The 15,545-nt window shown below is 68.1% G+C and overlaps 2 protein-coding genes across 6 annotated transcripts; one reads left to right on the plus strand and one right to left on the minus strand.

The window, feature by feature from the left end:
- Positions 1-1,341: 1,341 nt before the first annotated feature.
- On the plus strand, positions 1,342-7,807 carry SAMD14 (sterile alpha motif domain containing 14). 4 transcript variants are annotated; one of them, XM_066981812.1, is made up of 10 exons: positions 1,342-1,497; positions 2,170-2,224; positions 3,606-3,763; positions 3,987-4,281; positions 4,372-4,459; positions 5,185-5,259; positions 5,352-5,508; positions 6,108-6,221; positions 6,304-6,459; positions 7,159-7,807. In XM_066981812.1, exons 2-10 carry the CDS (start codon positions 2,182-2,184, stop codon positions 7,312-7,314), a joined length of 1,242 nt encoding a protein of 413 aa, XP_066837913.1. In that variant the 5' UTR covers positions 1,342-1,497; positions 2,170-2,181; the 3' UTR covers positions 7,315-7,807. The 4 variants fall into 4 exon arrangements, with proteins under 4 accessions (XP_066837913.1, XP_066837914.1, XP_066837916.1 ...); XM_066981813.1 differs by having other exon boundaries at positions 3,627-3,763; XM_066981815.1 differs by having other exon boundaries at positions 1,343-1,497; positions 4,182-4,281; positions 7,159-7,803.
- A 307-nt stretch (positions 7,808-8,114) lies between these two features.
- PDK2 (pyruvate dehydrogenase kinase 2) lies at positions 8,115-14,993 on the minus strand. Of its 2 annotated transcripts, none has more exons than XM_066981818.1 (11): positions 14,805-14,993; positions 13,432-13,573; positions 12,013-12,084; positions 11,629-11,813; positions 10,847-10,936; positions 10,440-10,517; positions 10,253-10,329; positions 10,069-10,167; positions 9,880-9,987; positions 8,775-8,888; positions 8,115-8,678 (listed from the first exon to the last, which is right to left on the minus strand). In XM_066981818.1, exons 1-11 carry the CDS (start codon positions 14,920-14,922, stop codon positions 8,538-8,540), a joined length of 1,224 nt encoding a protein of 407 aa, XP_066837919.1. In that variant the 5' UTR covers positions 14,923-14,993; the 3' UTR covers positions 8,115-8,537. The 2 variants fall into 2 exon arrangements, with proteins under 2 accessions (XP_066837919.1, XP_066837918.1); XM_066981817.1 differs by having other exon boundaries at positions 9,865-9,987; positions 14,805-14,992.
- Between the last annotated feature and the right edge of the window lie 552 nt (positions 14,994-15,545).

Raw genomic sequence — 15,545 nt, forward strand, 5'->3', positions numbered from 1 at the left:
GTACTGGGAGGGATGAGGGCACTGGGAGGGGTGGGAGGCACTGGGAGTGGTGGGGGGTCACTGGGAGGGATGGGGGGTACTGGGAGGGATGGGGGCACTGGGAGTGATGGGGAGACTGGGAGGACAGGGAGTGGTGGGAGGCACTGGGAGAACTGGGAGTGGTGGGGGGTACTGGGAGGAGTGGGAGTGGTGGGAGGTACTGGGAGGACTGGGAGGGGTGGGGGGGCATTGGGAATGGTGGGGGGTACTGGGAGGGATGAGGGCACTGGGAGGGGTGGGAGGCACTGGGAGTGGTGGGGGGTACTGGGAGGGATGGGGGCACCGGGTGTGATGGGGACACTGGGAGGACAGGGAGTCGTGGGAGGCACTGGGAGAACTGGGAGTGCTGGGGGTACTGGGAGGAGTGGGAGTGGTGGGAGGTACTGGGAGGACTGGGAGGGGTGGGGGGCCATTGGGAGGGATGGGGGCACTGGGAGTGATGGAGACACTGGGAGGACTGGGAGGGGTGGGGGCACTGGGAGAACTGGGAGTGCTGGGGGTACTGGGAGGAGTGGGAGTGGTGGGAGGTACTGGGAGGACTGGGAGGGGTGGGGGGGCACTGGGAGGGATGGGGGCACTGGGAGTGATGGAGACACTGGGGGGACAGGGAGTGGTGGGAGGCACTGGGAGAACTGGGAGTGCTGGGGGTACTGGGAGGAGTGGGAGTGGTGGGAGGTACTGGGAGGACTGGGAGGGGTGGGGGGGGCACTGGGAGGGATGGGGGCACTGGGAGTGATGGAGACACTGGGGGGACAGGGAGTGGTGGGAGGCACTGGGAGAACTGGGAGTGCTGGGGGTACTGGGAGGAGTGGGAGTGGTGGGAGGTACTGGGAGGACTGGGAGGGGTGGGGGGGCACTGGGAGGGATGGGGGCACTGGGAGTGATGGAGACACTGGGAGGACTGGGAGGGGTGGGGGCACTGGGAGCACTGGGAGGGGCGGGGCACTGGGGGCCTTTCGCGTTCCGAGGGGTGAGGGAGGACGGGAGGGAGGGGTGGGGGGCGGGGGGGGGGCTGCGTGTGCGCGCGTGCCCGGGCCGTGCGCGTGCCCGCGGGCGGGCCCCCGGGCGCTGTCCGTTCAGCACCACGCGCTGCGCACCGGCTGGACCGGGCTGAGCCGGGCCGGGCTGAGCCGAACCGAGCCGAGCCGGACCGGGCTGATCCGGGCTGAACCGAGCCGGGCCGGGCCGGGCCGAACCGATCCGATCCGGGTCGGACCGGGCGGGGCGGGGCGGGGCGGGGCGGCGGATCCCAACCCCCCCCCCCCTTCCCCTCCCCCAGCCGCTTCCGGGTTCCTGTTCCCCCCCCCTCCCCCCCTATCCCCATCCCCCCCCCCCGGCCCCCGACCCGGCTCGGCCCGGCCCGGTTCGGTTCCCCAGCGCCCCTGGCCCGGCCCGGCTCGGCCCGGCTCGGCCGCGGGCCCGGCGGCGGGAGGCGCCCAGGATGCCCGAGGAGCGCGGGTGAGTGGGGGGGGGGGCAAGGGGGGGCCAGGGCGGAACCCCCGGGAGGGAGCATCCCGGGACAGCCCCCCCGGTACCGCCCCATCCCCGGTGCAGCCCCCCTGGGACTGCCCCCCCGGGACAGCATCCCCGGGGCAGCATCCCGGGTACCGCCCCATCCCCGGTACGGCCCCCCCGGGGCCGCCCCATCCTGGGTACAGCCCCCCCGGTACCACCCCATCCCCGGTACACCCCCCCCGGGACAACCCCCCGGGATAGCATCCCCGGTACAGCCCCCCCGGTACCACCCCATCCCCTGTACAGCCCCCCCGGTACAGCCCCCATCCCCAGTACAGCCCCCCCCGGGACAGCTCCCCCCGGTACAGCCCCCCCGGTACCACCCCACCTCCGGTACAGCCCGCCCCCCCCCCCCCCCCCCAAATGGCCTCCCTGGGGGCAGGGAGGGGCATCGGGGGGTGGTGTTGGGGTATCTGGGCTGGGATCTGCCCCCCCTCACCCCCCCCAGTGGAGCCGCCAAAGCATGAGCAGCCCCCCCCCACCGAGAGACCCCCAAACATCGGGGGGGATTTAACCCCTTCCTGACCGCCCTGTAACAACTGGCCTCAGTACCTCCCCCCCCCCCAAAATTCCCCCCCCCCGCCCCCGGTCCCTGACTGCCCCCTGCGCCCCCAGCCCTGCCCCACCATGTCGGTCTCCAAGCTGCAGGACGCGGAGGATGAGGTTTTCGGTGAGTCCCTGGGGGGCTGGGGGGGGGGGGGCAGCACCCAGCGGGGGGTGCTGACCCTGCTGCCCCCCCCCGCACCCTCTTGGTGTTCTGGCGGTGATGGGGTCACCTTTTTTTTGGGGGGGGGGTCACCTGTGGGGTTGGACACGGGGACAGCAGGGACACGTGTGGGGGGCGTGCAGGGACGCGCTTGTGGGCGGGGGGGTCACGGGGACGGGGGGTCACGGGGACGTGGGGACACGGGGACGGGGGGACACGGGGACACAGGGACATGTGTAGGGCACACAGACACATGGGCCTGGGGACACGCACAGGACCACCTGGATGAGGACACGGGGACACACATGGGGCACACGGCACGGGGACAACCAGGGGACACTGCCCTGAGCCACCCGCCCCCGGGGTTGGGGCACAGCGGGGCGGGCGGTGGCACTTGGCCCCTCGGATATGGGGTGGCCCCATGCAGGCTGCGTCCCCAAGCGGGGCCAGGCCTGGGTGACGGGGACGCTCTGTCCCCAGGGACACCCCGCAGCTCCGCTCCCTGCTCCGGGCACCTCTGAACACTTCTCTCTGTCCCCCCGTCCCCGTCCCACCCCGCTGGGGTGCCCCCTGTCCCCGTGTCCCCAACGCTCCCCCCTCCCCCTGCCCTCTCCTCCGGGATCCTGCCGGTCCCGTGCTTCCCCTGCCCTGTCCCCGTGTCCCGTTGTCCCTCTGTCCCCTCTCTGTCCCCGGGCTGGCCTTCTCTTCCTGACCACCTGTCTGTCTGTCCCTGTCCGTCTGTCCCTCTGCTGCTCTGCCACCCCCCCTTCTGTCCTTCCCCATCCCTCCCTCCTCAATCCCCCTGTCCCTCCCCACCCATCTGTTCACCCACCTGTCTTGTCCCTACCTGTCCGTCCGTCTGTCTGTCCCCATCTTCCCTGATCCTACACGTCCATCTCTCCCTCCCTCCCTCTCCCATCTCCTTGTACCCGTCTGTCTGTCTGTCCGTCCATCCATCCATCCCCTTCTTCCTCTCCATCTACCTCTCCATCTGTCCCTACCTGTCTGTCTGTCCCTCTCCATCTTCCTTTCCCTACCCCTCCCTCTGTCCCTGTCTCCTGTCTGTCTGTCTGTACATCCATCCCCATCTTCCCTTCCCTACCCCTACCCGTCCCTATCCCCTGTCCGTCCGTCCGTCCGTCTTTCCATCCGTCTCCCTCCCACCTCACCCCTACCCATCCCTTTGTCCACCCCTCTCCCTGTCCGTGCCCATCCCTCCATCCCCATCCCCTTTCCCCTATCCCTATCCGTGCCCCCCCTCACCCATCCCATCTCCCCATCCGTCTGTCCATCCATCTGTCCGTCCGTCTGTCTCTCTCTGCCCCGGTCTCTCTTTCACCCCCAGATTTTACCGCTGTGGTTCCAGAGACGCCGCGCCTGGACAGCAGCTTGCAGAAGGCTCGAGCCCGGCTCCTAGCCAAGGGCCGCCGGCACCGACCCTCCCGCTCCCGCCTGCGAGACAGCGCCAGCTCCACCGAGGGCGAGGAGGGGCTCGACGCGGCGGTGAGACCCCCGGGGGGAGCACCCGGGGGGGGGGCGAGGGGATGGGGGGCACGCCAGACCCCCTGGGAGGGATTTGGGGAAGGGGTGGAGGGGGAGGAACAAGCAGGGGACAACCCCGGCGGGGGGATTTGGACAGCCCCCAGAGGGCCAGGACGAGGGGGGGCACAGGGATTTGACACCCCCGTGCCATGTGCCCCCCCCTCCCTCCGCCCCCCCTCCCCAGGGAGCCGAGGGCAGCCCCGTGGCCCCCGGCTGCTCGCCCCCCGCCGCGCCGCCGCTCTCGGCCCCTTCGCCCTTCTCCCGCGGCGCCGAGTTCTCCTTCGAGGCGGGGGCGGTGAGGAGGGCGCTGGGGGAGCCCCCCCCGGCCCCCTCGCCCCCCCTCAGCCGCTACCGGCCCCTCACCAACGCCTCGTCCCAGGAGGGGCTGGCGGGCACCCCCTCGCCCAAATCCTGCCACAGCTCCGACAGCTCGCCCGGCTTCGCCCGCCGCGACGCACGGCCCCAGCGGCACAGCGAAGGTGAGCCCCCCCCCCTTCCAAATACCCCCCCCCCCCAAAGGCAACCCCAGGCAGGGGGTGCTGGGTGACACCCCCGTCCTCATCCCGCAGACGACAGCAGAGACATGAGTCCCCCCGAGCCGGCCAGCCCCACCGTGGGGCTGGATAAGAAGACGCGGAGGAAGTTCTTGGATTTGGGGTGAGCCCCAGTCCCGGGGGGGCGGTGGGTGGGGAGGGGTGGACGCAGGACAGACGGACGGACAGGGGGTGAGGGGCAAGGGAAAGGTGGGGGGATAGATGGAGAGGGGCCTGGGGGAACAGGAAGGTGGAGGGGTCTCCGTAGAGGTTGGCGGATGGACAGAGGGTTCTCCGAAGATGATGGGTGGATGAGGCTGAAGATGGGAGGGTTTTCTGAAGGTGGATGGATGATGGGATGGATGGATGGACAGACAGATGGACGGATGGATGGAAGGAGGGCTCCCTGAAGATGGATGGATGGATGGATGGATGGATGGATGGATGGATGGATGGATGGATGGATGGATGGGAGGGTTCCCTGAAGATGGATGGATAGATGCTGGGATGGATGGAAGGACGGTTTCCTGAAGACAGATGGAAGAAGGGTTCCCTGAAGATGGATGGATGGATGGATAGATGGATGGGATGGAAGGTTCCCTGAAGACGGATGGATGGATGGATGGTGGGATGGACGGAAGGATGGTTTCCTGAAGATGGATGGATGGATGCTGGGATGGGATGGATGGATGGATGGGATAGATAGATGGAGGGTTCCCTGAAAAAGGATGGAAGGAGGGTTCCCTGAATATGGATGGATGGAGACAGAGGGAGTGAGGGCTGGGGGGGCTGGGGGGGGAAGCACAGCTACCAGGGCACCCATCTCTCCACCCCACTCCCCCCGTGCAGGGTGACCCTCCGCCGGGCGTCCTCCAGCAAGAGCCGCAAGGAGAAGGGCAGCAACCGCCTGTCCATGGGCAGCAGGTGGGGGTCCCCTCCCTGGCGTGGGGGGCTGCTGGGCCCCCTGCAGCGAGCGGGGGCAGCCCCGGGGTCCTAACACGTGGCTCTGTCCCCAGGGAGGCATCGGAGGGCCCCGGCCGCCCCTCGGGGTCCCCCTTCCTGCCCTTCTCCTGGTTCTCGGACAGTGCCAGGGGCTCGGCCTCCCCCGGCTCCGCGTCACCCGCTGGCTCCCCCCGGCACGAGGGGCTCAGCCCTGCCAAATCCGCTTCCCAGGTCAGTGCTCGGGGGTCTCCAACCCCCCCGTTGGGGCAGGTGGGCGTGGGGGAGAGCACGGGAGTCCTATAGGGCCAGGATGCTGTAGGGAAGGTCGGTGCTTCTATGGGTGAGGTCGCTATAGGGGAAGAAGTCAAAGCCCTTTTGGGTTTGGGTAGCTACAGGGACAAAGCCCCATAGGGTCAAGATAACTATAGGGGAGGGGGTCAAGTCTATAGGGTTGTGTGGCTACAGACAAGGGGATCAAAGCCCCATAAGGTCAAGATAACGATAGAAGAGTGGCTCAAAGCCCTACAGAGTCAAGAAAGTTATGGGGGGAGTCAAAGCTTCATAAAGTCAAGCTAACTCTAGGGGAGGGGATCAAAACCCTATAGAGTCAAAACAGTTTTGGGGGGAGGATGAGAGACCCATAGGGTTGGGTAGCTGTAGGGAGGGGGATCAAAGCCCAGTAGGGTCAAGATAGCTATTGGGGTGTCAAAGCCCTATAGGGTCTGGTAGCCACCTAGGGTGTCAGAGCCCTGTGGGGAGGACAAGAAGGGGGCCAGGGGGGCTGCAGGCTGCTCTGGGGGCACCAGCCCTCGCTCCTCCCGCTGCCCCAGGACTCGACGCTGAGCGACGACTCCCCGCCGCCCAGCTCCAGCCCGCGCCTGCCCGGCCCTGCCGCCACCAAGTGCTCCTACCCCTACCACACGCTGTCACAGTCCTCGGATGAGGTGAGACCCCCCCAGGGTGCGGGGTGGGGGGCATGAGGTTGGCGTCGTGCGTCCCTCGCTAACGCCTGTCTCCTGCCCCCAGTTCCTGGACGAGCCCCTCGGTGCTGCCGCGGGCTGGACGTGCCGGCAGGTCGGGCAGTGGCTGGAGAGCCTCAACCTGGAGCAGTACGTGGAGGAGTTCTCGGCCCACGGTGTCGATGGCCCCCGGCTCCTGCACCTCGATGGCGCCAAGCTCAAGGTAGGGGGGGGGCGGGGGGTGACAATCTCTGTCCCTGGGTGGGGGCCTGCTGGGGTGCAGGGGGTTCTAGGTGCCCCCATGGGCTCAGGCACAGGGCAAAGAGGGTCTAGGTATTCCAACAGGGTGCTCCAAGGGGCAGGAAGTTTGTGTGTTCTAGGTAGCTCAACTGCCGTGCCAGAGGATAACAGGCTCTAGGTAACCCAACAGGAGGCACAATGGGGCAGGAAGTCTGGGCGGGTTCTAGATCTCCCAATGGGGAACGTTTGGTTGGGTTCCAAGTACCCCATTGGGCAGCTCTGTGGGGTAGGAGGTCTGGGCGGGTTCTAGATCCCCCAATAGGGCACATTTAGTTGGGTTCCAAGTACCCCAACAGGCCGCTCCATGGGGTAGGAGGTCTGGGCGGGTTCTAGGTATCGCAATGGCCCCATCAAAGGACAACAGGCTCTAGGTAACCCAACAGGCCACTCCATGGGACAGATATGAGTAGGTTCTAAATATACCAACGTGCTCATCAAGGGACAACAGGTTCTACTTACCCCAATACACTGCTCCACGTGGCAGGGGGAGACTCCAGGTAGCCCAACACACTGGGTTCTAGGTCCCCATGAGGCTGGTGCATAGCCTGGGGGGGTTCAGGCACCCCAAGACCTGGGGTGGGGGGCTGTGTGGCCCCCCTAGCAGCACCCGGTGCACCGGCAGGCGCTGGGGGTGGGCAGCTCTCAGGACCGCGCCGTGCTCAAGAGGAAGCTGAAGGAGCTGAGCCTGGCCGTGGAGAAGGAGCGCAAGGCCCAGGAGAAGGCGGAGAAGCAGCGGGAGAAGCAGAAGAAGAAGGACCAGGAGCAGCGGCGGAGCTAGGGGGGGGGCCGGGAGCGCCCCCACATCCCCCTCCCCTGCCCACTGCCCTCCCTGGGGGGCGCCTGGCCCCGGACACGCGGCGGTGGCGAAGGGACCGCAGTGCCAGGCTGAGACGGGCACGGAGCAGCACGCGTGTTCCCCCTCTGTGTGTCCCCCCCCCACCTGCACCCCATGGGCACAGACTGGGCCCCCCCTGGGGCCCCTATTCCGGATGCAAACAGCACATTGGACCCCCCTCCAAACCTCATACCCCCTCCCCAACCCCGGCTGCCCCCCACCCCAAGGGGTCCAAGGTGTGGGGGGGGTCACAGCTGCCCCCCCAAATCCACCCCGGTATGGTGCGGCACCAGCCGAGGACAGTGCATGGCCTGACCCCCCCCCCCCGGACACGCGCACCCCCAGTCGGGGTGCAGTAAGCGAATGCTGACCCCCTCCCCTCCCACCCCCAGCCCCCCCAGGTAAAAGCCTCCTGGCATGGGGGCACCCCAGGAAATAAAAGGGTATCAAGGGCCAGTGCAAACCAGTGCGAGCCTGACTGGGATGTGGGGGACCAGGCGGGGAAGGGTTGGCTGTGCTGGGGGGGGGGGGGGACACGGACATGGAGCATGGCTCCAGCCCCCAAACCTGTCTCTTGCTCCCTAAGTGCCACCACCGTCCCCAGGTCCCCAGGTGCCACCAGGCTGCAGCCTCTTCCCAAGCCCAAGGGGTAAACTGAGGCACGGAGCAGGAAAAGGGACTGCCATGGAGGGGGGAACACGAAGTGGGGGGGGTCCCGGGGCCCCAAAAAGCCACCACAGGCGCTCAGTCAACATCCGATTTACTGACAGCATGGGGAGGAGGAGGGGGGACAGATTCCCGAGCAGGTCAGAGCATGCCTGGGGGGGGGAAACCCTATGTTGGACGGGGGGCAACCCTACAGGGTGCATGGGGTGTAGGGGGGCACACACGGGGGTGAGGACAGCTCAGTAGTGCAATGCCAGGGACGGCACAGGGAGCTGGGGGGGGGGCTCTGACCCGCTCCCCCCAACCTGTAATGGCTGGGGGGTGGGGGCAGCAAAGTGCTACTGGTCATACTGGGAGGGTGGGGGGCAGCCCCTCGCTGCCCCCATGGGGTTGTGCCCTCCCTGGGATGGGGGTGCTGGGGGTGGCCAACCCCCAGCCCCGTATCTAAGTGCCACCAAGGCTTGGGGGGGGGTGGGTCCCAGCGGAGCCCCCCCCCCCGCCTAGGGCACGCGGTAGGTGGAGGTGTTCTTGGGCTCGGTGCTGGGCACGCACCAGTCCCCGGCCTCCTGGCTGGCCTGGTAGTGCCGCCACGCCGACTTGTTGTACACCGGCAGCCGCTCCACCGAGTCCGTGGACAGAGCCTGCGGGGACAGCCGGGGGATGGGGAACGGCCCCGAGCCACCCCCCGAAACCCTGGGACACCCCCCCCGGGAGAAGGGGACGGGGAAGGACCCCACCTTTAGGTAGATGACGGCGTCGGTGCCGAAGCCCTCCATGGAGAAGAGCTGCAGGTCCCCCTGGAAGTACTTGGCATAGAGGCGGGAGATGGGCAGCCCGTAGCCAAAGCCAGCCTGGGGTTTGGGCGGGTTACGGGGTCGGCACTCCAGGGAGCCCCCAAATCTCCCCGCGCCACCCCAAGTAGCGCCACGCGCACCCACCAGCGTCCACGTGGCACCTCCAGGCGCCACCATGCCACCCAAAAACATCCCCGTGCCAACCCCAAGTGTCCCCATGTCACCCCCAAGCACCTCCAAATGTCCCCGTGCCATACCAGGCACCCGAAAATGTCCCCATGTCAACCCCAAGTGTCCCCATGTCACCCCCAAGCACCTTCAAATGTCCCCATGCCATTCCAGGCACCCCACAATTTCCCCATGTTAACCCCAAATGTCCCCATGCCGCCTAAAGCACCCCAAAACGTCCCCATGCTCCTCCAGGTACCCAAAAACGTCCCCACGCCAACCCATACCCCACCATACCACCCCCAAAATATCCCCATACCAACCCCAAATGTCCCCATGCTACAGCTGAGCACCCCGAAGTGCCCCCCTACCAACCTAAACCTGCCCATTCCACCCCAGGCACCCCCTAAATGTCCCTGTGCTAACCCTGAGCACCCCTACGTGTCCTCACACCAACCCCAAGCCCCCCACACCACCCCCAAACATCCCCACACCACCCCTAAATGTCCCCATCCCCCCCAAACTCCCTCCAACACCCCCCAAGTGCCCCCAAATGCCCCCGTGCTGCCTCCAAGCACCCCCAAACAACCCCACGCCACCCTCAAACGTCCCCAAAACCACCCCAAATGTCACCATGTTACCTGCAACCCCCCCATGCTGCCCCTAAACCCCCCGTGCCTCCCCCAAACGTCCCCACGCCCCCCCCAAACTCCCTCCAACAACCCCCCAAGCGCCTCCAAATGCCCCCGCGCCGCCCCCAAGCACCCCCAAACAACCCCTCACCACCCCCAAACGTCCCCCAAACCACCCCAAACCCCCCCCCAAACCCCCTCCCAGCACCACACTGGGACCCCGCTGCACGTACCAGGGGGGCACCTACCAGGGGGGCCCCCCCGGTGCCCAGCTGCGGGGTGGGAGCGGTGGAGTACATGTAGCTGAACAACCGCTCGATCTTGCGCAGGGGGACGCCCATGCCGCGGTCACTCATCTGCGGGGGGGGGACAAGGGGGGGTGACAGGGGGTGGCAGACGCCCCCCCCCATGTCCCCCAGGGGGGGCCGGTCACCCACCTTGATGGAGAGGTCCTCCTGGCCCAGGGCCACCATCACCCTGATGGCCGGTAGCCGCGGGCTGTTCTCGTGGCTCTCCACGGTGGCTCGCATGGCGTTCTGGGGGCGAGGCGTTTTAGGGACCCCATAAATTGTTCCCCCCCTCTGCCCCCCCCTCCCCAGTCATCGGGGTCCGCAGCGTTACCTTGAAGAGCTCGAAGAGCATGTGGTAGAGATGCGAGGGGACGTAGACGATGCTGATGGGCTGCTGGGGGCTGCTCGCTGCGGGGCACAGCGCCGTCGGTGGCCTCCCCAGCCCCGAACGAGCCCCCCGAGATCCTCCCTCCCCCCCCCCCCGACCCCATAGCGGGGACCCCCCCCCCGAACCTCACCGTTCACCTCCTCGATCTCCAGGTCGGGCGAGGCCATGTAGTACTTGTCGCACAGCAGCTTGGCCATGTTGTAGGCATCTGCGGGGGGGTAGGGGGGCGAGGAGGAAGGGTCAGCGTGCCCGGCACCAAGGCTTTGGGGCCCCCCTTTTCCCCAACCCCCCAAAAACATTTTGCATTTTCAGAGACCCCACAATCAGCTGGGGTGACCCCAAAACACAGAGGCACCCCTTGGCTGAGGCTCGCCCAGCTCGTGACACGGATGGCTCCCGGATTGGAAGCTCCCGGAGCAAGGAGAAGATCAGGGGGACTTTAAAGGACTGAACCCCCCCCTTCCCCCCCCAAATCCCCTCCCTGATGCCGCGCTCCCCCCCGTCGGGGTGGGAGCCGACCCCCCCGGCCCCACAGACCTCTCACCACGTTGGCCACGCTGCAGTGGGGGTCGATGCTCCCGATGTGCTTGGGGTGCGCCGGGTTGGTGCTGCCGTCAAAGAGCAGCGCTGGGGAGGTGCGGGGGGGGGGGGTGTTAGCGCTGGGGACCCCCCAAACAACCCCACCAAGACCCCCAGATCGGTGCCCCCCCACCCCCAGCTGTGCCCAAGGCTGGGTTTTGGGTCCCTCACGACCCCTTGTGGTGGGCGACACGGGGACAGGGATGGGCGCAGGGGCAGGGTGGGCACAAAGGGGACAGGGACGTGCGCAGGGGGGGGGACGTGGGGCAGCCGAGGTGTGCAGGCACTGGGGATGATGGTGGGGACACCTGGGGCTGGTGGGGACACCTGGGGACAACAGGGACACCCGGAGCAGGAGCAGGATGCTCGGGACTGCTGGGGACACCAGGGACAAGGTGATGCTGAGGACACCAGCAGGATGCCCGGGGCTGGTGGGGACGCTCGGGGCAGGGGTGACACCGGGGGCGACAGGGGACACCCAGGGCTGGCAGGGTGCCCAGGACGGGACTGGGACACCCAGAGCTGATGGGGACAACGGGGGCAGGAGCAGGACACTCGGGACTGATGGTGGGATGATTGGGACTGATTTTGGGATGCTTGGGACCGCCGATGGGATGCTCAACGCAGGGCGAGACCGGCGGCGCTCGGGGCACCGAGGGGACCCCGGGGGTGGCGGTGGGGACCCGGGGGTGGCAGTGGGGACCCGGGGGGTGGTGGCGGGGACCCGACAGGACCCTCACTGTGCTGGTTGATGAGCATGCGGATGGAGATGCGGCTCAGGTAGAAGCGGTCGAGGAAGTACTGGATGTTCTGGTTGGTCACGGGGTCGTCCCCGTAGGCGTCCTTGTACTCGATGACGCCCTGCGCCATGGTGGGCACCACGTCGTTGTGCCGGTTGCGGATGGTGACCAGGGCGTCCGTGAACCTGCCGGGGACAGGGAGGAGGGGGGGACAGGGCTGGGGCACCCGGTCCGGGCACAGCCGTGATCCAGGCCGGGTTTTCCCAGGGATGGGAGGCACCAGGGAAAACCCGACGTGGAATCCGGTGGCGGCCCCGGAGGCAGCTGTGCCAGAGGTGACAAGTGGGGGGGGGACACACACCGGGGCTGTCACCCCACACTTACTGCCCCAGGGTGGCCTGGTCCTCGGGGTCCCTGTCGTGGAACTCCATGATGTCCAGCAGGCTCTGCACGTACCTGGGGAAGGAACCGGTCACCCCCCAGCACCCCCCCAAATTGGGGGCACCGGGGGTCCTCACTGCAGGGCGAGGGGCTCAGCACCCCCCCGGAGCACACTCTGCCCCACGAAGCCACCCTGGGTGGTGGGGGGGGGCATGCTTGTCCCATAGCATGGTGGCCCTGGGGACGGTGGGGACACAGCCCCGGGGTGGGTGCGAGGGTCGCAGCGATGTGTCCCCCCCCCCCCATACATGTGCTCTGGGAAAGGGGCCGGGCCTGATCCTGCCACCCCCCCACCCCAAAGCTCGCAGGGCTGGCACGGGGACGCCGAGGACGCAAACAGCTCGTCACGTGGCCGCACTGGGAGAAGGTTCAAGCTGCCACCAGCTGGCAGGGGGACGTGGCCCTTAAAGGGACACCCAGAGCCTGCCCCGCACCCCCGGGGACATGCCACCCCCCCGCGGCCACCAGGGCTGGCTTGGCCCTTCCAGGGGGCAGGAGGCTGCGGCGGGACCGGGGACCCCCCCGCCCCGTGCTGGCAGCAGGTGGCGTGTCCCCAAGCTGGCCAGCAGCCCTTGTCACCAAAGGGCGAGAGCTGAGTGCTGCCCCGTGGGACGCCCGTGCCCTGTCCTCGTCCCCGTGCCACCCCCCTGCCCCCCCCCAGCAGCGCCCTCCGGATCTGCTGGGGACGAGAGCTGGTGGCAGCGGGACCAGTGGTGGCACTCAGGCAGGTGGTGGCACCGGGATCCCCCCGGGTGACAGCGGTGGGAGCTTGGGGACAGTGGTGGGACCTGGGGTGACAACGGTGGGACCCGTGGTGGGACCCATGGTGACAATGGTGGGACCCACGGTGGCACTCAGGCAGGTGGTGGCAGTGGGATCCCTCTGGGTGACAGCAGTGGAACCTCGGTGACATTAGTGGGACCTGGGGTGACGATGGTGGGAGCTCAGGGACAACGGTGGGACCCACGGTGACAATAGTAGGACCCGTGGTGACAACGGCAGGAGCCAGGGGACAGTGGTGGGACCTGTGGCGGTAGCAGTGGTGGGACCCACGGTGACAACGGTGGGACCCACGGTGGCAGGGGTGGGACCTGTGGTGGCACCCAGGCAGGTGATGGCAGTGGGACCCCTCTGGGTGACAACGGTGGGAGCTTGGTGACAACAATTGGAGCTTGGTGACAACAGTAGGACCCATGGTGGCACCCACGCTAGCAGCAGTGCGACCCGTGGTGGCACCCCCGGTGACAGCGGTGGGACGCCCACCAGCACGGTGACAGCGGGGGGGACCTCCCCGCGATGCCGGCAGGCTGGGCGGTGGCAGGGGGGTGGCGTCCCCCCCCCCCCGGGGGTGTCCCCGCTCACCAGCTCTGCACCAGCTGCACGGAGGGGGTGCGCAGGACGCGGTCGGGCAGCAGGTTGATCTCCTTCATGATGTTGGAGAGGCGGACGGGCAGCTCCTGCCGCAGGAAGGCGAAGGAGGTCTTCTCGCAGGCATTGCTGGAGCCTGGGGGGGGGGTTGGGGGGGTGGGTGAGCCCCAGTGGACCCCCCCCCAAGAAGCCCCACGGTGGGCTTCACCCCCTCCGCCAGCAGGAACTGGGCGGGGACCGGAGCAGGGCCCTGATTTTATCTCAAGGAAGACCCTAAAGGGGTTGAGGGCACCGGGACGGGGCAGGGCTCGGCAGGCTGGGCGACCAGTACGGACCAGTATGACCAGTATAGAGCAGGCTGAGGCTAGAAGCGCCTTGTCCCGTGTCTGGGAGGGTTCGCCCAGTGGTGGCACTAGTGTCCCCAGGTGGCTGTGTCCCCAACCAGGAGGTGGCACAAAGCCTGGTGGGGACACAGAGGGGTCCGCGAAGCGGGGGGGACACATCCTGGGGAAAGGGGGGGGACCACGGGATGGGGCTGAAGCCCAGGGGGACCTGGGGGGGGACAAAACAGAACCAGGGGACCCCAGGGTGCAGCCGCCAACTACAGGAGGGACGAGGCGGGGGGGACGCAAATAAATATAGCCCTGACATTAACCGCGCGGGGGGGGGACAGAGGGTGACGGAGACACAGAGACAGGTGGGGCCACCCTGCTTCCCTGGGGAGCATCACGGGGGGGGGGGGCACCATGGCATCCCCTGGGGAGCTGGGGATGGCGGGAGGGGGCAGGACAAGGAAGGGCTGGAATAATGTGGGGGGGCTTTAACTAAGGGGGGTTGGGGAGGTCACAGGGGGGCAGGATCCCCCCCACCCAGGTGGGCGCACGTCAGGACAGCGTTTTCCCAGCCCAGCTTTTTACCTATGGGGGTATTTCCCAGGAGGGGGGGGGAATTCTCACTACCGTAGATGAGGGTGCACGCAGGGACCCCCCCCCCCCAAAAAATAACAACCGGACACCCTAGCACCGGGAGGGGAGGGGGACAGGGCACGTTTCCCCGTACCCTAACACTGCGGGGGTCCCTCCTTAGGGGCAGCCCCCCCCGGCCCGGCTATCTCCTACCCTAGGGGGGTGCTCCCCGGGGGGGGGGGCGGTAACTAAGGGGTGGGCGGTTACTACGGGGGGGGGGGGGCGGGAGGCGGGACACCGGCTGTTTACCGGGGAGGGGAGAACAGAGCCGGCTATTTTCGGGGGGGGGGGTCCCCGGTAGTGCCCGGTCCGGGGGTACACCGGGAGGGGGCGGGGGGGAGATAACAACGGAGGGAGGGGGACAAAAAGGGGGGGGGGGGCACCCGCCGGGGGGGTATTTACCGAAGTCCAGGAACTGCTTCATGGAGAGCGGCGAGGGCGAGAACTTGCTGAAGTGCTCGATGTAGGTGGGCACCCCGGCCAGGGCCGCCCGCTTCCGCAGGCACCGCAGCAGCCGCATGGCGCCCCCCCGCCCCCCGCCGCCCGCCGCCCCCGGCCCCGGCCCCGCCGCGCCCCCGCCCCGCGGCCCCGCGCCCGCGCCCCCCAGTTCCCGCGCCACGCCCCCTGCCCCGCCCCCTGCCCCGCCCACCGGTCACGGCCAATCAGCGCCCGCCGCCAATCAGCGCCCGCCGCCAATCAGCGCCCGCCGTCCCGCCGGACCCGCCCCCTCCGCGGGGTTGGGCGCGCCACGCCCGCTGGCCACGCCCCCCCCTCGGCCGTTAACCCCTTCGCGGCCGGAGCCGTGCCGGGTTTAACCCCTTGGGTGCCGGCGCGCACCGTGCTGCCCTGTGCAGCGCTCTGAGCCCCCTGCCCACGCATAACCCCAACCGGAGGGAGCCCCCCCCCAGTAACTGCAACGGGGGGGAGCCCCCCCAGTAACCCCGACCCAGCAGCATCCACCCCATAACTCCAAGGGGGGGGTTCCCCCCCCCAATAACTGCAACCAGGGAGGAGCCCCCCTCCCCCTAACCAGGGGAATGCCCTCCAATAACCCCAAAGGGGGGAGGAAATGCCCCAAATAACCCAAACAGGGGGAAAGCCGCCCCAGATAATCCCTACCTGGGAGGAGCCCCGACCCCCCCC

The sequence above is a fragment of the Anser cygnoides genome, chromosome 22 (genome assembly GCF_040182565.1).
Source record: "Anser cygnoides isolate HZ-2024a breed goose chromosome 22, Taihu_goose_T2T_genome, whole genome shotgun sequence".
In the NCBI taxonomy this organism is placed as follows: domain Eukaryota; kingdom Metazoa; phylum Chordata; class Aves; order Anseriformes; family Anatidae; genus Anser; species Anser cygnoides.

What these genes read in the sequence shown, in the direction of transcription:
- SAMD14 (XM_066981812.1), top strand. Translation starts at nt 2,182, where the DNA reads ATGTCGGTCTCCAAGCTGCAGGACGCGGAGGATGAGGTTTTCG. An exon ending in AGGAAGTTCTTGGATTTGGG is followed by an intron (nt 4,460 to 5,184) that starts GTGAGCCCCAGT and finishes CCCCCCGTGCAG; the next exon opens with GGTGACCCTCCGCCGGGCGT. An exon ending in TCGATGGCGCCAAGCTCAAG is followed by an intron (nt 6,460 to 7,158) that starts GTAGGGGGGGGG and finishes GTGCACCGGCAG; the next exon opens with GCGCTGGGGGTGGGCAGCTC.
- PDK2 (XM_066981817.1), bottom strand. Translation starts at nt 14,922, where the DNA reads ATGCGGCTGCTGCGGTGCCTGCGGAAGCGGGCGGCCCTGGCCGGGGTG. An exon ending in GAAGCAGTTCCTGGACTTCG is followed by an intron (nt 13,574 to 14,804) that starts GTAAATACCCCC and finishes CCCCCCCCCCAG; the next exon opens with GCTCCAGCAATGCCTGCGAG. An exon ending in GACCAGGCCACCCTGGGGCA is followed by an intron (nt 11,814 to 12,012) that starts GTAAGTGTGGGG and finishes TGTCCCCGGCAG; the next exon opens with GTTCACGGACGCCCTGGTCA.